Source organism: Macaca fascicularis, chromosome 3 (assembly GCF_037993035.2).
Source record: "Macaca fascicularis isolate 582-1 chromosome 3, T2T-MFA8v1.1".
NCBI lineage: Eukaryota > Metazoa > Chordata > Mammalia > Primates > Cercopithecidae > Macaca > Macaca fascicularis.
The window spans coordinates 108,334,645-108,355,454 of record NC_088377.1 but is presented as its reverse complement, the minus strand read 5'-3'; the positions used below and the strand labels follow the sequence as shown (position 1 = coordinate 108,355,454).

Genomic DNA, 20,810 nt, shown 5'->3' with positions numbered 1-20,810 from the left:
TGATGAAAATACTCCTGGAAGAGAAATGGGTGTCAGCAGAGTTCAGAGGCCAGAAACATGCATTCATGCATTATCCAAGTATAATTTCCATCGTTTTCATTCAGTGATGGGATGGCATTTTGGCTCTGAAGATTTTGCATGTAAAACCAAAATGAATTCCCTTCATGAAGTCACTCATAGTCCCTCTAACTTTACAACCAATGCAATTTCAAAGCAGAAACCCTTGTCTACATCTTGGTTTAAGTGTCCTTTTTCTTTGCCCTCTTGGCTTCTAAATGGTAATGTGCTGCTTAATTCACACAAGTCTTATTCTAATTTGAATTCACCAACGAAAGAGTTCTCAACTTCCTTCCCTATTGTGTTTCTTCAGTAACATTCATGTGCCTCAGGTTTTTTCCTTTGCTTTGTCTAGTTCAGCCAATTTTCCCTTTGCAGAAGCCTCTGCTGAACTCTACTTTACAAGTTAATTCTGCTTAGTAGTACTTACTTTCTGCTAAATCTGATGCTGCTGGAAAATACTTGCTTAATTGAGCCTCCCTGTGTTAGAAACACCCCAAAAAGCATTTGTATATTCATGAGAAGCCCAGCAGGCTGGAAAATTGCCCTGTGGCAAATCTAATGAACTGTTAATAAGTAATGGGGGAATCTGGCAGGGGATTTGGGGGATACAAAGCCATAGCAGACAGCTGATGACACTCGGAGGGGGGTCTCAGTAGCCCCCCAAAATGGAATTGTAGGCTTCTGATTTCCAGAGCTTCTAAGGAAGAGAGGGATTTCATTAACACACCTACCCCATACATCCAGTTGGATTCATATTGTTATTCTAACAAGACATCCCACATAATAAACATGGTTACTTCTATCCTGTGCCTGTGTGGTTTAAGCTTATCCAAATGGTGACTCTCTTCAAGGTCAAAACGACTGATCATGTTTTTTTGTATTCTTGTTTTTTATAGAAATTTTGTAGAGGAAAAACTGGGTGCAAAGTATGTAGAGAGGACCAGATTGGACTTAGTTAAAGCATTTGAAGAAAGCAGCCCGGCCACCCCCATATTCTTCATCCTGTCTCCAGGGGTAGATGCCCTTAAAGACCTGGAGATTCTTGGTGAGTGGCAGGGAGGCTCACTGGCCCGCCCTTTCTCCCTCCCTCCCTCCCTCCCTTTCACCCCCCACCCCCTTCCCTTCCTTTCAGTTCACAGTGATCTTAGTTTCTTTTTTATTGTTGTTGAAGATTGGATGTATGGAAAATATAAAGCTAATAACACCATAGTCTGAAGAAATGTTGAAATGGAACATTCCTCTGGCTGGCATAATGCAAGTTTCCTTTGTACTGTTTTCCACCTTTTGACTATATAAGGGCCAAAGGGCAATTTTCCCCATGTTCATGTAATCTTGTGCCCCCTGTGACTAAATAATGGTCATTAGAGCAAGTGTATTTGATTGCACAAGGCACTGTCGCCTTTGTATTCTGGATTACCATTCCCCACGGCCTGCACCAAGAATACCAGGTTAATATAGCTGTGACCTGACTGCTCAATTTAAATGCAGCCTCACAAGGTGAGAGGCTTGTGCGTTTACCCAATGAACAGATCCATTGAAAAAAAATGATGTGATATCTACCACATGTTGCTCCTTTTTATGAGAGAAATGCTTTGCTACTCCTGCAAGAGTTTATAAAGCTCCATAACAATGCCTGCCATCTATCAAAATGTCAAAAGCTTCATTATCATAAAACCTAAGGAACTGGCTTCCACAGGCTTTTCTAATGCTTGTAGTGAGGCAGCTGTGGAGAGCTCAAAATGCTGCTTGTGGATACAACAGAAGTTTCATTTGGATTCTTCAGGACAGTCACCCAGAAGATGGCTGCGGTGACCACAGGTGTGCATTAGACCACAGAATTCCAGGCTCCTCTTACCCTCCTTCATAGATGTTTCCTCTCACCATGGTGTATTCTCCCACAGGCAAAAGACTTGGCTTTACAATTGACTCTGGAAAATTCCACAATGTGTCTTTAGGACAAGGTCAGGAGATGGTGGCAGAAATGGCACTGGAGAAAGCTTCCAAAGGAGGACACTGGGTCATCCTCCAAGTGAGTATTAAAGTTCAGGGAAGACACAGGCATAAACACAGAGGAGGGCCAGGGCAGAGCTGTCCAGCCCATCAGAATGCCCCGTTAACAAGGCGATTTGCAGAGTCCAGCCAGTTCTGTCAGTGTTCATGATGCCTGCAGAGACGGCGAGGGGCTCTGCGGACAGTGATGGCTGCCATCTTCTGAGAGACTGTCTCGCCACTGTGCTCTGAAATTAAAACTGTTAGGAAGAGCTTCATCATTCCCTTCACTTAGAGATATCTGGAACACTCAATACTGCCTGAGAACAAACAAGCTCGTTTAGATTGCCAACACTGTTATCATAGTATCTGGGTTGACATTAGAGTCGACAGAACTCTTTTTAATGTATATTATTGTTGCAGAATTTTGCTCCTTAGCTCAGTTAAAACCGGGTTCTTGTCACACAACCAGAAAGGACTAGGAACACAGACACATTGAAGGGTGGGGGGAACGGAATTTATTGAGCGAAAAAGAAAAAAAATACTCTCAGCAAAGTGAGAGGGGATCCTGCTAACACGCCCCGACCTCACAGATTGAATACCAGGCCACCACACAGGAGCTGTAGAGGCCAGGCTCCTCCCCACTGCAAATGATGCCAATTTCCTATGGCTCCACCGCGTTCTCCCAATGCACAGGCAGGTCAGAGATTCTCTGGGGACCCTCCCCAATACCTGGCTCCTGCGTTAATCATTATCTCATACAAGTCCAACTCTGCCCCTACCTGGTGTGTAACATTCCCTTTGATTATAAATTAAATTTGAGTAGAAAACTCCTTTATCCCTTCTCAGGCAAGCATCATACAGACCTATGGTTCTCCCACCCCAGTGTCCTCTGGGATGGCCCCCTTGGCTGAGTATTACAGGAACCAGTGGCGCAAAGGCCAGCATTAGAGGGCACCTGAGAAATGTGCTGACTCCATCCACAGCACGCTCTGCTAGCTGTCTCAGCAGGTCTAGGAATGGCTGTTTAGTTTTCAGCTCAGTCATGCAAAGGTTCAGCAGGCAATTCACAGGCTACCTTATCTCGGATCATTACAACAAAGCTCCAAGGGTAGAGTCGCCATTCTCCATATAAAGATGAGAAAAGCGAGCACCCTAGTAGCTGGAGAGCCTCAAGGCCACATGGCTGGTTGGATAGCAGAGCTAGTACTTGAGACTAGGTCTGTTTGGCAGCAGGTGACATTCCTGAAAATAGCCACCCTTATGCAAGATACAGCATTGGCCTCCCTTAGTGTCTCCAGTATCCAGACTCGGTGCCTTTGGCATTTGTGCTTGAAATGCAACTGGATTCATAAAGAAGCTTCCAGAGTCCAAGCAGGCTTATGACTGCAGGAATGTAACCTTCTGGGACAATACCCACTGCTTCGATGAGGCCTTCATAGAGAGACCTTTGTAAGGGGACTTGAGGGCAGTGTGGTGCATCCCCTTCTGAGGCTCAGAATCAGAAACACAGGAGGGTTGGCTTTTTCAGAGAAAACAGTTGAGGCTTAGACAGTTTGGTAAATTTTAAGATTGTCTCAGAAAGGAAAGAGCTCTTTGAGCGTTCTCATGCTCCCAGTGGCTCAGACTGGAGAGAACATTAGGAGGGCTATAGTCATCCTCAAAAGAACATATTCAAAATAACTGTTTCCATTACTTTTGTATCTATGCTGAGTTACTTGTTGTCCCTAAAATTGCAAGTTGTAAGTTTTAACGTAAAAAAAAAAAATGTAAAAGATCTTATTTTGTCAAGGATCTACTTTTGGATATTTGTTTCAGACCTTTGATTTTTGTTCTTAGGGCTAAGCCAGTAACCAAGAATGTAACTGTTTAAACCTCTTCACTCTCCATCCCCGTACCCACATAGAGTAATTGGTAAGGAGGGATTATACCAGGCTTTAGGCCATCCCAGTGTCTAGAAGTTTCTAGTATCGTTTGATCAGCAGGAAAAAGAGAAGCAGGACTTTGAAGAAAGAGAAGACAAGCATAATGGAAACTTGTTATACTGTTCATAATTTACATTATATTAAAATGGGTATATGATATGTATGTACATGTTAATTGGTTCTTACCCAAGCCCCAATATGATCAATTATTATGATTAGATAGAGCCCGCTAAAGGTGTTTAGATAGTAGTTAATCAAAAGCCCATGTTCCAAAGAAAACTATCATAAAAGTAGCAGGCTAGCAACTATCTTTATCTCATATGCACACCAGAAGGTTTGTGAATTAACATAGCATACTAAAAACCATTTCTCAAGGGCAAAATGACCATTTTTCATGCGTTTCCAAGACACATAGATTGTCTAAACAAGCATTGCTGTTCTTGGAAAAATAGGCATAAGAATCTAGCCAGTCCCGAAGCCAGTACCCTCAAGAATAGCTGCCAAGCTAGATTCCGACGTGTGCCTGTGCCCCACGATGGCTCGCTGGGAGGTTTTTCTGTCCCCTTCAGTAACTCCAAAGTCACTGCCTTGAATATTTTTACATTTGTTTCAAGTAAACTTTTCTTTTTTTTTTTTTTTTTTTTTTTTTTTTTTTTTTTTTTTTTTATTTTTTTTTTTTAAATTTATTTATTATTATTATACTTTAAGTTGTAGGGTACATGTGCATAACGTGCAGTTTTGTTACATATGTATACTTGTGCCATGTTGCTGTGCTGCACCCATCAACTCGTCATTTACATCAGGTATAACTCCCAATGCAATCCCTCCCCCCTCCCCCCTCCCCATGACAGGCCCCGGTGTGTGATGTTCCCCTTCCAGAGTCCGAGTGATCTCATTGTTCAGTTCCCACCTATGAGTGAGAACATGCGGTGTTTGGTTTTCTGTTCTTGTGATAGTTTGCTAAGAATGATGGATTCCAGCTGCATCCAAGTCCCTACAAAGGAGTCAAACTCATCCTTTTTTATGGCTGCATAGTATTCCATGGTGTATATGTGCCACATTTTCTTAATCCAATCTGTCACTGATGGACATTTGGGTTGATTCCAAGTCTTTGCTATTGTGAATAGTGCTGCAATAAACATACGTGTGCATGTGTCTTTATAGCAGCATAATTTATAATCCTTTGGGTATATACCCAGTAATGGGATGGCTGGGTCATATGGTACATCTAGTTCTAGATCCTTGAGGAATCGCCATACTGTTTTCCATAATGGTTGAACTAGCTTACAATCCCACCAACAGTGTAAAAGTGTTCCTATTTCTCCACATCCTCTCCAGCACCTGTTGTTTCCTGACTTTTTAATGATTGCCATTCTAACTGGTGTGAGATGGTATCTCATTGTGGTTTTGATTTGCATTTCTCTGATGGCCAGTGATGATGAGCATTTTTTCATGTGTCTGTTGGCTGTATGAATGTCTTCTTTTGAGAAATATCTGTTCATGTCCTTTGCCCACTTTTTGATGGGGTTGTTTGTTTTTTTCTTGTAAATTTGTTTGAGTTCTTTGTAGGTTCTGGATATTAGCCCTTTGTCAGATGAGTAGATTGCAAAAATTTTCTCCCATTCTGTAGGTTGCCTGTTCACTCTGATGGTAGTGTCTTTTGCTGTGCAGAAGCTCTTTAGTTTAATGAGATCCCATTTGTCAATTTTGGCTTTTGCTGCCGTTGCTTTTGGTGTTTTAGACATGAAATCTTTGCCCATGCCTATGTCCTGAATGGTACTACCTAGGTTTTCCTCTAGGATTTTTATGGTATTAGGTCTAACATTTAAGTCTCTAATCCATCTTGAATTAATTTTCGTATAAGGAGTAAGGAAAGGATCCAGTTTCAGCTTTCTACTTATGGCTAGCCAATTTTCCCAGCACCATTTATTAAATAGGGAATCCTTTCCCCATTTCTTGTTTCTCTCAGGTTTGTCAAAGATCAGATGACTGTAGATGTGTGGTATTATTTCTGAGGACTCTGTTCTGTTCCATTGGTCTATATCTCTGTTTTGGTACCAGTACCATGCTGTTTTGGTTACTGTAGCCTTGTAGTATAGTTTGAAGTCAGGTAGCGTGATGCCTCCAGCTTTGTTCTTTTGACTTAGGATTGTCTTGGAGATGCGGGCTCTTTTTTGGTTCCATATGAACTTTAAAGCAGTTTTTTCCAATTCTGTGAAGAAACTCATTGGTAGCTTGATGGGGATGGCATTGAATCTATAAATTACCTTGGGCAGTATGGCCATTTTCACGATATTGATTCTTCCTATCCATGAGCATGGTATGTTCTTCCATTTGTTTGTGTCCTCTTTGATTTCACTGAGCAGTGGTTTGTAGTTCTCCTTGAAGAGGTCCTTTACATCCCTTGTAAGTTGGATTCCTAGGTATTTTATTCTCTTTGAAGCAATTGTGAATGGAAGTTCATTCCTGATTTGGCTCTCTGTTTGTCTGTTACTGGTGTATAAGAATGCTTGTGATTTTTGCACATTAATTTTGTATCCTGAGACTTTGCTGAAGTTGCTTATCAGCTTAAGGAGATTTTGGGCTGAGACAATGGGGTTTTCTAAATATACAATCATGTCATCTGCAAACAGGGACAATTTGACTTCTTCTTTTCCTAACTGAATACCCTTGATTTCTTTCTCTTGCCTGATTGCCCTAGCCAGAACTTCCAACACTATGTTGAATAGGAGTGGTGAGAGAGGGCATCCCTGTCTTGTGCCAGTTTTCAAAGGGAATTTTTCCAGTTTTTGCCCATTCAGTATGATATTGGCTGTGGGTTTGTCATAAATAGCTCTTATTATTTTGAGGTACGTTCCATCAATACCGAATTTATTGAGCGTTTTTAGCATGAAGGGCTGTTGAATTTTGTCAAAAGCCTTTTCTGCATCTATTGAGATAATCATGTGGTTCTTGTCTTTGGTTCTGTTTATATGCTGGATTATGTTTATTGATTTGCGAATGTTGAACCAGCCTTGCATCCCAGGGATGAAGCCCACTTGATCATGGTGGATAAGCTTTTTGATGTGTTGCTGAATCCGGTTTGCCAGTATTTTATTGAGGATTTTTGCATCGATGTTCATCAGAGATATTGGTCTAAAATTCTCTTTTTTTGTTGTGTCCTTGCCAGGCTTTGGTATCAGGATGATATTGGCCTCATAAAAAGAGTTAGGGAGGATTCCCTCTTTTTCTATTGATTGGAATAGTTTCAGAAGGAATGGTACCAACTCCTCCTTGTACCTCTGGTAGAATTCAGCTGTGAATCCATCTGGTCCTGGACTTTTTTTGGTTGGTAGGCTATTAATTGTTGCCTCAATTTCAGAGCCTGCTATTGGTCTATTCAGGGATTCAACTTCTTCCTGGTTTAGTCTTGGAAGAGTGTAAGTGTCCAGGAAATTATCCATTTCTTCTAGATTTTCCAGTTTATTTGCGTAGAGGTGTTTATAGTATTCTCTGATGGTAGTTTGTATTTCTGTGGGGTCGGTGGTGATATCCCCTTTATCATTTTTAATTGCATCGATTTGATTCTTCTCTCTTTTCTTCTTTATTAGTCTGGCTAGTGGTCTGTCAATTTTGTTGATCTTTTCAAAAAACCAACTCCTGGATTCATTGATTTTTTGGAGGGTTTTTTGTGTCTCTATCTCCTTCAGTTCTGCTCTGATCTTAGTTATTTCTTGCCTTCTGCTAGCTTTCGAATGTGTTTGCTCTTGCTTCTCTAGTTCTTTTAATTGCGATGTTAGAGTGTCAATTTTGCATCTTTCCTGCTTTCTCTTGTGGGCATTTAGTGCTATAAATTTCCCTCTACACACTGCTTTAAATGTGTCCCAGAGATTCTGGTATGTTGTATCTTTGTTCTCATTGGTTTCAAAGAACATCTTTATTTCTGCCTTCATTTCGTTATGTACCCAGTAGTCATTCAGGAGCAGGTTGTTCAGTTTCCATGTAGTTGAGCGGTTTTGAGTGAGTTTCTTAGTCCTGAGTTCTAGTTTGATTGCACTGTGGTCTGAGAGACAGTTTGTTATAATTTCTGTTCTTGTACATTTGCTGAGGAGTGCTTTACTTCCAATTACGTGGTCAATTTTGGAGTAAGTATGATGTGGTGCTGAGAAGAATGTATATTCTGTTGATTTGGGGTGGAGAGTTCTATAGATGTCTATTAGGTCTGCTTGCTGCAGAGATGAGTTCAATTCCTGGATATCCTTGTTAACTTTCTGTCTCGTTGATCTGTCTAATGTTGACAGTGGAGTGTTGAAGTCTCCCATTATTATTGTATGGGAGTCTAAGTCTCTTTGTAAGTCTCTAAGGACTTGCTTTATGAATCTGGGTGCTCCTGTATTGGGTGCATATATATTTAGGATAGTTAGCTCTTCCTGTTGAATTGATCCCTTTACCATTATGTAATGGCCTTCTTTGTCTCTTTTGATCTTTGATGGTTTAAAGTCTGTTTTATCAGAGACTAGTATTGCAACCCCTGCTTTTTTTTGTTCTCCATTTGCTTGGTAAATCTTCCTCCATCCCTTTATTTTGAGCCTATGTATGTCTCTGCGTGTGAGATGGGTCTCCTGAATACAGCAGACTGATGGGTCTTGACTCTTTATCCAGTTTGCCAGTCTGTGTCTTTTAATTGGAGCATTTAGTCCATTTACATTTAAGGTTAAGATTGTTATGTGTGAACTTGATCCTGCCATTATGATATTAACTGGTTATTTTGCTCATTAGTTGATGCAGTTTCTTCCTAGCCTCAATGGTCTTTACATTTTGGCATGTTTTTGCAATGGCTGGTACCGGTTGTTCCTTTCCATGTTTAGTGCTTCCTTCAGGGTCTCTTGTAAGGCAGGCCTAGTGGTGACAAAATCTCTAAGCATTTGCTTATCTGTAAAGGATTTTATTTCTCCTTCACTTATGAAACTTAGTTTGGCTGGATATGAAATTCTGGGTTTAAAATTCTTTTCTTTAAGAATGTTGAATATTGGCCCCCACTCTCTTCTGGCTTGTAGAGTTTCTGCTGAGAGATCTGCTGTTAGTCTGATGGGCTTCCCTTTGTGGGTAACCCGACCTTTCTCTCTGGCTGCCCTTAAGATTTTTTCCTTCATTTCAACTTTGGTGAATCTGGCAATTATGTGTCTTGGAGTTGCTCTTCTCGAGGAGTATCTTTGTGGCGTTCTCTGTATTTCCTGGATTTGAATGTTGGCCTGCCCTACTAGGTTGGGGAAGTTCTCCTGGATGATATCCTGAAGAGTGTTTTCCAACTTGGTTCCATTTTCCCCCTCACTTTCAGGCACCCCAATCAGACGTAGATTTGGTCTTTTTACATAATCCCATACTTCTTGCAGGCTTTGTTCATTTCTTTTTCTTCTTTTTTCTTTTGGTTTCTCTTCTCGCTTCATTTCATTCATTTGATCCTCAATCGCTGATACTCTTTCTTCCAGTTGATCGAGTCGGTTACTGAAGCTTGTGCATTTGTCACGTATTTCTCGTGTCATGGTTTTCATCTCTTTCATTTCGTTTATGACCTTCTCTGCATTAATTACTCTAGCCATCAATTCTTCCACTTTTTTTTCAAGATTTTTAGTTTCTTTGCGCTGGGTACGTAATTCCTCCTTCAGCTCTGAGAAATTTGATGGACTGAAGCCGCCTTCTCTCATCTCGTCAAAGTCATTCTCCGTCCAGCTTTGATCCGTTGCTGGCGATGAGCTGCGCTCCTTTGCCGGGGGAGATGCACTCTTATTTTTTGAATTTCCAGCTTTTCTGCCCTGCTTTTTCCCCATCTTTGTGGTTTTATCTGCCTCTGGTCTTTGATGATGGTGATGTACTGATGGGGTTTTGGTGTAGGTGTCCTTCCTGTTTGATAGTTTTCCTTCTAACAGTCAGGACCCTCAGCTGTAGGTCTGTTGGAGATTGCTTGAGGTCCACTCCAGACCCTGTTTGCCTGGGTATCAGCAGCAGAGGCTGCAGAAGATAGAATATTTCTGAACAGCGAGTGTACCTGTCTGATTCTTGCTTTGGAAGCTTCCTCTCAGGGGTGTACTCCTCCCTGTGAGGTGTGGGGTGTACTCCTCCCTGTGAGACTGCCCCTAGTGGGGGATGTCTCCCAGTTAGGCTACTCAGGGGTCAGGGACCCACTTGAGCAGGGAGTCTGTCCCTTCTCAGATCTCAACCTCCGTGTTGGGAGATCCACTGCTCTCTTCAAAGCTGTCAGACAGAGTCGTTTGCGTCTGTGCAGAGGTGTCTGTGTGTCTTAGTTTACTGTGCCCTGTCCCCAGAGGTGGAGTCTACAGAGACAGGCAGGTTTCCTTGAGCTGCTGTGAGCTCCACCCAGTTCGAGCTTCCCAGCAGCTTTGTTTACCTACTTAAGCCTCAGCAATGGCGGGCGCCCCTCCCCCAGCCTCGCTGCTGCCTTGCCGGTAGATCACAGACTGCTGTGCTAGCAATGAGGGAGGCTCCGTGGGTGTGGGACCCTCCCGGCCAGGTGTGGGATATGATCTCCTGGTGTGCCTGTTTCCTAAAGCGCAGTATTGGGGTGGGAGTTACCCGATTTTCCAGGTGTTGTGTGTCTCAGTTCCCCTGGCTGGGAAAAGGGACTCCCTTCCCCCTTGCGCTTCCCAGGTGAGGCAATGCCTCGCCCTGCTTCAGCTCTCGCTGGTCGGGCTGCAGCAGCTGACCAGCACCGATCGTCCGGCACTCCCCAGTGAGATGAACCCAGTACCTCAGTTGGAAATGCAGAAATCACCGGTCTTCTGTGTCGCTCGCGCTGGGAGTTGGAGACTGGAGCTGCTCCTATTCGGCCATCTTGCTCCGCCCTCTCAAGTAAACTTTTCAAGTAAGGTACTGCTGTACCCCGTAAGACAGAGAATGAAGATATAATTGAGTTTACAAAGCAGGTTTTATTATTGTTTCTTTTGTTTTCTTTTATGATTGACACAATTAGGAGTGAGAAATACTCTTTCCTTATAACGTGTTAACAAGCATGTAAAGGAGGGAACTTAGAGCCCTTATCTACTGTATTACTGTGCTAGAGTAGACGGCCAACTTTTTGTGTCTTCTGTGTTTCTGAGTCCTAATCCCTTCTTCTCATAAAGACATCAGTCATATTGGTTTAAGACCCTTCATAAGGACCACATTTAGCTTTAATCATCTCTGTAAAGACTCGATTTCCAAATACAGTCACATTATGAGATGCTGGGGGTTGAGACTTCAAAATATGAATTTGAGGGTACACAATTCAGCCCATCACATCTACCGATGTTCATTATTTGCCAAGGGAATAAAAACCAATAATGTGAATGACTGAGTTGGCTTAGGTCTTTTTGCAATAGAAATTTTAAAGAAGAATACCTGCATTATTATTTTGTTCCATGTTTGCCTTCATTCTCTGTATTTTTGTGGCTGTCGTGATCTTAAATGTTTTTCTTTGTTGGAAATAATTATATATATCTGGGTGTGATGTTTCAATTACTATATCAAGGACTTCTCCAAAGCCAGAGAGCGTGTAAGGTGCAGCCTTTATACCTCCCTCCCAGCACCAACTACCAAGCTATACCCTGTGGGTGTTTGGTATTGCAGGAGCAAATATGTGAATCATAAAACGGAAAAGCAAAGAATGATGACGGTGGCGGCATTTAATTTTTTGTGTGTGATTTCTGACAGCCCTAGAATTTAAGGAAAATCATCTGTTAGGAATACACAAAGTATCTTAACAATGAATGATTGCTTTCTTTCAGCTAGCCTTGCTTCCCTTGTATCCTTTTGAGTCCATATGCTTATGAGCAGGAGTTTGAGTAGAAGAGGTTTCCATCAGAAACCAATGAAGTAGATGATGAGGCACATTTCTGGCTTTTAGTTTTCATATTTTCTCAAACTAACCCCGATACATCTCAGTAATTGGATTTGAACCATAACAAAGAAAAGTACTAGGCAACTGCATCTCAGAAGTGACTGGTGGGTGTTTGAAGTAGGTATGTGTATTGCATGAGATTTTGGGTTACAAAGACAATCTGTGTTGATTGGCAACATTTAATATGTTCAAGGTTCAATTTCCTTTTGGCTTTTTTTTTCCTTTTTATGATGTATTGATAAAGAAAATGCTGAATCATGGTTCTCTGAGTTTTCAGTGCAATTATATATAGGAAAATGTAATCTTATAATGCAAGTAATATGCCTCACCTTCACAGGAATTATGCACCATACTGTCTTTCAGAATGTTCATCTGGTAGCCAAGTGGCTAGGCACCTTGGAGAAGCTCCTTGAAAGATTCAGCCAAGGAAGTCACAGAGATTACAGGGTTTTCATGAGTGCCGAGTCAGCACCTACACCAGATGAGCACATCATCCCTCAAGGACTGCTGGAAAATTCCATTAAGATCACTAATGAACCCCCCACAGGGATGCTGGCCAATTTGCATGCTGCCCTCTACAACTTTGATCAGGTAAGAAAGTGAAGCATGCTAGGCAGACAATGAAGTCAGAGTTTTCTCACTGTGGGCCCAGCATCAACCCAGGCAGGTCATTGGGAGGGATGAAACAAGTTCTCAGTGTTCGCGTGTGGAGGGGTTGGGGTGGGTGTGTTTTAATCTCTTGAAAGAATTGCCCCATCATTTCCTATTCTAATGACCAGTAAATATATTTCAGTTTCACCCTAACGCTAAGAAAACTTCAGCTACTGTTTAGGGAAAGCAAACTAGGTAACTTCTTAAGGAACTTGCTTTTTTTTTTTTTTTTGAGACAGAGTCTCACTTTGTCGCCCAGGCTGGAGTGCAGTGGCATGATCTTGGCTCACTGCAACTTCCGCCTCCCGGGTTCAAGCAATTCTCCTGCCTCAGCCTCCTAAGTAGCTGTGGTGACAGATGCACACCACCACACCCAGCTAATTTTTGTATTTTTAGTAGAGACGGGGTTTCACCATGTTGGCCAGACTGGTCTTGAACTCCTGACCTCAGGTGATCCACCTGCTTCAGCCTCCCAAAGTGCTGGGATTGCAGACATGAGCCACCACGCCCAGCCGGAACTTGCTTCTTGAAAACAAATATGGCAGACTAGTATCTCTGACCACAGGAAGAGGAGAAGTCATTGTTGTTATTGTTGATCATGGTGACAGTAATGACATGGTAAAAGTTTCAGTGTAATGTTTTAGCCCTGGTTTGATATGAGTAAATTTAAAGCCTTCTTTCCAGGTTATATCTATGACACCTTATTTATATTTTCATGTTTTTTGCAAGATAAGACAAAAAAAATTCATGTATGTATGTATGTATGTATTTTTTTTTTTTTTGAGACAGAGTTTTGCTCTTGTGCCCAGGCTGGAGTGCAATGGCACGATCTTGGCTCACTGCAACCTCAGCCTCCCAGGTTGAAGTGATTCTCCTGCCTCAGCCTCCCAGGTAGCTGGGATTACAGGCGCCCACCACCATGCCCGGCTAACTTTTGTATTTTTAGTAGAGACAGGGTTTCATCATGTTGGCCAAGCTGGTCTCGAACTCCGGACCTCAGGTGATCTGCTCACCTTGGCCTCCCAAAGTGCTGGAATTACAGGTGTGAGCCACCACATCTGGCTGAATACATATATAAATTAATGATACCTTTATTACCATTACTCTTTTTACCCAAACTATCATATTTATCAATATCATTATCAAGTCTTTCCTTTCTTGCTATTGCTCTGAGATCTTCCTTCCTTCCTCGAATTTTTTGGAAATCCTTGATAAATCGCATTCTTGTTAGGAGAGTAGAATGAACTCTAAAGAGGAAATACATATGATTTGGTGATAAATATTCAGCCCCCTCCTAGAAATATCGTTTTCTGTGAAGCATGTCAACATCCTTAACTTCGTTTCTAGTAGTTTTTGGGTCAGTACCTAAACCAATATTATGAAGGAATTATGATAATCGACTACCTAAGAATACAGTGTTGAAGAATGCAGTTAATTACTTCATTAAATAATTGAGTAATTTGTATCCTATATATAGACAGAAGATTGTGTAAATAGTAGGACTCAAAAAATCTTTTGAAACTATTAAATATTTGCAATATGCCACTATGACAGACATATATGTTTTTAATCATCCCTTAATTTATAATTTCTGGCTATTTATGACATTTTCAAGCTATTCCCCAAAGTAAGTACAAAGAGGAATTTGATTTGATTTATTTAAAATAGGACTTATCTACCCCCTGAAATAATTATCTTTATTCATGAAAGTGAACATTTCATGAACAAATATGCTTCAGCCCAATTATCCTTCAGCTTTTTTGTTCATTTGTTTTGTTTTTTTGGTAAAGATCACTTTGAGAATCTCATAAAACTACGGACACTCTCCCCAGGGAAATACACATTCAAAGATGTACTGCATATTGGGCCAGACACAGTGCCTCACGCCTACAATCCCAGCACTTTAGGAGGCTGAGAGGAGGATCACTTGAGCCCAGGAGTTCGAGGCTGCAGTGAGCTATGATCACACCACTGTGCTTCAGCCTGAGCAACAGAGTGGGACAGTGTCTCAAAAAATAATAAATAATAACTGTTAAAAATATGTTGCATATAATGATGAAGATTCACAGATTCCCCCAAAGCCTATGCATGAATTCCCTAGTTAAGAACACCTGTTCTGGTCTTTTCATGAACCTGTCAGTTCTTTTGACTGCTATCTGGAAAGCCACTTTTATTAATTGAAGATTACGCTTATTGAAAAGACTTTTAGGAACTTCAAGGAAGAATGTTTCTTATTTAGCGGAGAGGATCCTCTGAAATATTAAGACTGAACTTAATAATAAGTAGCAAAAGCAAAGATAACCAAAGTGATTCACTAAATAATCTTCTCATCAAACCTATTTTAGCCAGAACCAACCAAAAAAATAAAAACTCTGCAGAAAATCTAAAATGTTAGTCTTTTATGAGTGCTGACCTGTCATTATGTTAGAAAACAAAATGCAGTTTTTAATCAGATTATATAATTCAAGGGATTTAGCCTGTGCTCCCTGGCTCTCTGTGAATAAGTTCCCATTACCCTTCTATCAGTTAGAATGTTGGGTTGGCTGCTTTTGAAAGAAGTTCTTATAAAATAACAGTGGCTTATACACAAGGCCAAAAAGTAGTTCTGCCACATAAGAGTTTTACAGATAGTCCATTCAGAACTCATGTATTACCACAAATTGTCATCAGTCTGGCTCTTTATGGTTCACCATTTCTAGTATGGGCTTGTCATGGTCCCTGGTGACTGCAGGAGTTGCAGCCTCCATATCCACATTCCTGACAGGAGGAAGAAAGAAGAAACAAAGAAGATGACAAAAGAAAAAATACCGTGTTTGCATTGGTGTACAAGTGCTTCCTACAAGTTAACATACAGAAATTCTCCTTTAATCTCATTGGTCAAACTTAGTCACATTGCATTACCTAGCTGCAAGAGAGGCTAGGAAAAGTGAATTTATCTTAAGCAACCATATGCCCAGCTAAAAATTAGCAAGACTTTTTAAGGAAGGCAGTCAGCAGTCTCCATCCCAGATGTCCTTTCCCACATCTCCTTGTATTATCCTGGGTCTTCTGTGTTGCTGCTGTGGTCCAATCTTGTTAAAGCCTGTCTATGGATAGAGTGATGAATGCTATCTCTCTTGTTACCCATATGGGTTAGGTAAATGAGGACCAGTTGTTCCTGTTGCCTGGGTGTCCCTCACAGTGGAGTAAAATATCCAAGAGGTTTATACAAGTCAACTGTACTGCTAGGATATTTTTCAAATCAAATCTAATTAAATCTTTTTTTTTTCTTTCTTTTTTTTTTTTTTTTTTTTTTTTTTTTGCTCTGTCACCCAGGCTGAGGTGCAGTGGCACGCTTATAGCTCACTGCAGCCTTGAACTCCTGGGCTCAAGTAATCCTCCTACCTCAGCCTCCTGAGTAGCTGGGACTGCAGGCATATGCCACTATGCCTGGCTAATTTTTAAATCCATATTTTTAATCTTTCCTCACAAATTAGAATTTGCCTCCAAACTTTGGCGTGTGTATTCAAAATGAACAGTTTAATATTAGTGCTTTATTATCCCGAGCATTGCATAATATTTTTGTAAATTTAATTAAGTGACCAAGACATAAAGAACCATTTCTTGTAGGATGCCATCTACCTACACCTTTCAGCTAAAAAGCCTCTTGAGGAAGATGTCATAAAGGAGTACTCTTTTGGCTCCCTTCACACCCAGATAACTATATTTTTTAGAGTAAGAATATAGATTTCTGTTTCTGTAAAATTTGCAGACAAAAACAAGTAACTGATCATTGTGCATATAAAATTGGTGATTGTGTACAAATAGCACTGTTATGTGTATGCAGATGCCTGTTCTCTGTTCACAATGCAGTCTGTATTTATAAAATATTAATTTACTTATCACTTGGTTTGCAAAAATACCACTGGCCTGAAATGTGGATTGGTAGGTAGACTCATACCTTTTCTTCAGACAGCCTGATTCATATTTTCTTCCTACATCATTTATGTTATCAGAACACAATGAAATGGATTGTCTTGTTTCTTTTAACACTGAGGATAAAGCCAAGTCAGTTATATAAAATACAGATTGAAGTGATGTGCTTAATTATTGTAGTGCCTTGGGTTTTATGTGGACTACCTGTAATTTAGAAAGGTATTAAGTGATTTGTTAGATCATAATTCCAAAGTGAAATTTTGATACTTATATGGATCTCCTAGAAATTTCTTACATTTAAAAGTAATATTCTTTTATACCCTTCAAGGTTAATTCCAGTTATACAGTTTCTCTTTTCTGCCTTCAAAAGCTTGCCCTTTATTTGTGGAAAAGTTAGTTTTTAATGATTGTATATTTCCAAGCCCCATAAATGACCTAAAAATGGCCTAATGATTTAGAGTGACCTAGTGATTTAATTGGATCTGCACTACATGCTTCCTGGCCAATTCTAGAACCATATTTGGTGGAAGCCCTGGATTCTGCTAAAAGCACTGTCTAAAGAAACTAAGCTCTCTGGTCCTGGCCTACACAGAACAAATCTGGTCTTGGTTTAGTACCACAAGTCCTCTGGAAGACTAAGTCTGAACCCCTACTCACTGGTTCTACGTATACTTCATATATGGCCCACGTTGTCAGATCCATTTCAAATGTGAACTGGCTATCGTTTGCCCATTTTAAAGGACTAAGCAGGGAAGGGCAGATTTTGGCCTCTTCCTCCCCTATTGCTCAATGCCAACTGAAGGAGTAGTCCTCAACTTCCTTTCCTTGCCTCACAGAACTGCCAAATCTGAACATGGGTGAAATATGACTTTTAAGCCATAGATTGGACAGCTATTTTTCTCCTTTTAATTTTATGGCTGTTGAGCATTAACCGTATCAATGTAGCATTCCAGGATTCCACTTTCCATCTGCATTCTCAAAGAAATCTCACAGGTCTCGGCTGGGCTCAGTGACTCACATCTGTAATCCCAGCACTTCGGGAGGCCGAGGTGGGTGGATCATGAGGTCAGGAGTTTGAGACCACCCTGGCCAATCTGGTGAAACCCCATCTCTATTTAAAAATATATACAAAAATTAGCCAGATATGGTGGCGCATGCCTGTAGTCCCAGCTACTCGAGAGGCTGAGGCAGAAGAATCACTTGAACCAGGGAGGCGGAGGTTGCAGTGAGCCGAGATAGTGCCACTGCACTCCAGCCGGGGCGCTGGGTGACAGAGCAAGGCTCTGTCTCAAAAAAGCAAAACCAAAAATCAAAACAAAAAAAACCTCACAGGTCTAGACATGTGTTTCCCAATTTTCCATATATCACCTAGCCATCCCAACAATGAATTTTACTTTTAGTTCATTGGAAGGAAATGATGTGTCATGGTGATTTTATTAAAGGTACAGGCTAAGCTGCTGTAAGAAAGAGAATCAAAGCTCTAGGAATTCAAACAAGATAGGAGTTTTTTTCTCTCACATATTAGGCAGCTTTGTTCCATGAGATCATTCACACGCCCAGACTGATGAGTGCTTCTGCCATACCTAACTCAAGGTTTCCAGACTTGTCCAATCGTCATCATTTCTAGACATAGAAAAGAAAAGAGTTTGCTGGGCCCCGTGGCTCATGCCTATAATCCCAGCACCTTGGGAGGCCAAGCAGGGTGGATCGCCTGAGGACAGGAGTTCAAGACCAGCCTGGCCAATGTGGTGAAAACCCATCTCTACTGAAAATACAAAAATTAGCTGGGTGTAGTGGCATGCACCTGTAATCCTAGCTACTCAGGAGGCTGAGGCAGAATTATTTGAACCCAGGAGGCAGAGGTTGCAATGAGCTGAGATGGTGCTGCTGCCTTCCAGCCTGGGTAACAGAGCAAGACTCCATCTCAAAAAAAAATAAAAATAAAAAATAAAGTCAGGAAAAAGGGAAGAGTGACAACACAAGCAATTTCATTTTCAGCAAATGACCTGGAAGTTATACACAACACTTCAGCTGAAATTCTGTTGGCAAAAATTTGGTCTTATGACACAAATGTCTTCAAGGGAGGCTGGGAAACAGTCATAGGTGTCCGTGTGCCCAGGCGATCTCTACTGCAGTGGAACTAGGGAAGAATGGATAGCTGTGGTTAACTAGCATTCTCCAAACTCTAATAGCGTTCTACTACAGTGATGAAATCAAGATGATGGCTTTATGTCATCCAGATTCTACAAGGAAACTTTTGCAGGGGAAAATGATGTCAAGCAGTATGAAATGGCTAAAATGAAGTGTCTCATTTTCTAGTGAACTTAGAAGCATTTAAAAGCATGACTGAAGCAAAATAAAAGTATTCCTCTTAAGCCAACAGACTGGCAAATGCCCAATCGTCTCCTGTTGTGCTCTCATAGGATAAGGAGCCATGCTGAAAACTACATGTGACCTCTGTAGCATCTTGCTCTCAAAGTTCTTTACAAGATTATTGAAAACTCAGACCGTTGCTCTTGGAAACCATACAGATGGATGAATAATCGAGTATTTCTTCTCTTTTCTCCCAGGATACACTTGAAATATGCTCCAAGGAGCAGGAGTTTAAAAGCATCCTCTTTTCTCTCTGCTACTTCCATGCCTGTGTTGCTGGGAGACTGAGGTTTGGCCCCCAGGGCTGGAGCCGAAACTATCCTTTTAATCCTGGAGACCTCACCATTTGTGCCAATGTCCTCTACAACTACTTAGAGGCAAACCCTAAAGTAAGTGCTGGTGGTCAAATAACCTCTTCCAAGGAGTTTACAAAACTGTCAGTCTTTGGGCACAATCAAAATTGACCATAATTTCTCTTTTGAAGCTATTATTGAAATAGCCGACACTATGTATGTATCTTCTGCCAAGTGTGAAAATAAACCAGATCAAAGGTTTTCCAGCAGTGGATGTTCGAACTTCATAAGATAGGTCAAACCAGTTCTACATCAGCAGCTTAGTGCCAAAAAAAAAAAAAAATGTCCTTCATTATGTTAACAAAAACAGTGGTTTACATGTGCGTATATGCCAGATTCATTAGGCAGGTAATGAAGCATTTGCACAAATGTAATTACATACAGCAGTTCTGACAGTTCATAACTGCATTAATAATCACTACAATTAGTTCTGATGATGGAAGCAATTTACAGCGCGTCACATATATAAATAATGGTGCATTTCCTGCATATGTCATTATTATGTATTAAGGATGCCACCTTGTTGTGACTTTCTCAGTAATGTTCCCCTTGATTTGAAGTTAAAGGTAGATGAATGATTTTATTTCGTAGCTAAAATGTGTTTTACAGATGGGAATGGGAATGCCTCATCAAGAACATTTGTGTAAATTCTCATAAACCCAATGATTGGATTTCAAAAAGCAAGAACCATTCATTCCTAAGGATTTTCTAGCTTAATCCTCACAAGGGAAACTTTTTTCATTAAGTTAAATCCGTTAAAACTAGGATACATGTGTCAAAACCAATCAAGTGTTGTACTCTAGGCCACATTTTCTATAAAGCGTTTTAAAAATCACCCGTCCCTGTTTCTAAATGGAAACTATTGTTTTATGTTCCTTCAGTAACAATTGTTAAAATTTTTGTTGTCAGTTTTCTCAAGCTTCAGTGGTGATTTGATTGCTATTAGAATAGATATCCTTGGTACCTAACATAGGTGTGTTTTCCTAAGGAACAAATTTTAAATAAGTTATATCCAAAATACATGGTTTTAATACGGTATTTGATGTTCAGTGTTCCATATCTCTCATTTTTCTTTTTTCTTTTTTTTTTTTTTTTTTTTTTTTTTTTTTGAGACAGAGTCTCACTCTGTCTCACAGGCTGGAGTGCAGTGGCACGATCTCGGCTCACCGCAAGCTCTGCCTCCCGGGTTCACACCATTCTCCTGCCTCAGCCTCCTGAGTAGCTGGGACTACAGGCACCTGCCACCACGCCTGGCTAATTTTTTTGTATTTTTAGTAGAGATGGGGTTTCACTGTGTTAGCCAGGATGGTCTTGATCTCCTGACCTCATAATCCACCTGCCTCGGCCTCCCAAAGTGCTGGGATTACAGGCGTGAGACACCATGCCCGGCCTCATTTTTTAACTTATAGAATTAAAAAGTAATTCTGAATACTTTGAGCATATTTTGACCATTCTAATTGTACTAGTTTTGTGTTGATTCCCAGCACATTTTGTCTAAACTATTGCACTTAAAATGATAATAGTTCTAGGTAGAAAAAGGAATGGACCATTTAAGACTTTGATTCAAGTCCTTCATAACTGTCCTGTGAGGCTGAGACCAGGAATAGAATCGTATTTCAGCTGAATCCTATACACAGTTGAGGTGGAAAGGAAGGGGAGGAAGAGGGAAGT

General features: G+C 40.8%; 1 protein-coding gene across 1 annotated transcript in view; it reads left to right on the top strand.

Moving 5' to 3' along the window:
- DNAH11 (dynein axonemal heavy chain 11) overlaps positions 1-20,810 on the top strand; it is a 385,830-nt gene that overhangs the window by 346,185 nt on the left and 18,835 nt on the right. The window contains exons 72-75 of the mRNA XM_065542209.2: positions 957-1,105; positions 1,962-2,089; positions 12,211-12,438; positions 18,984-19,175. Coding sequence (XP_065398281.1) covers positions 957-1,105; positions 1,962-2,089; positions 12,211-12,438; positions 18,984-19,175 — 697 coding nt within the window. The remainder of the gene's footprint in view (positions 1-956; positions 1,106-1,961; positions 2,090-12,210; positions 12,439-18,983; positions 19,176-20,810) is intronic.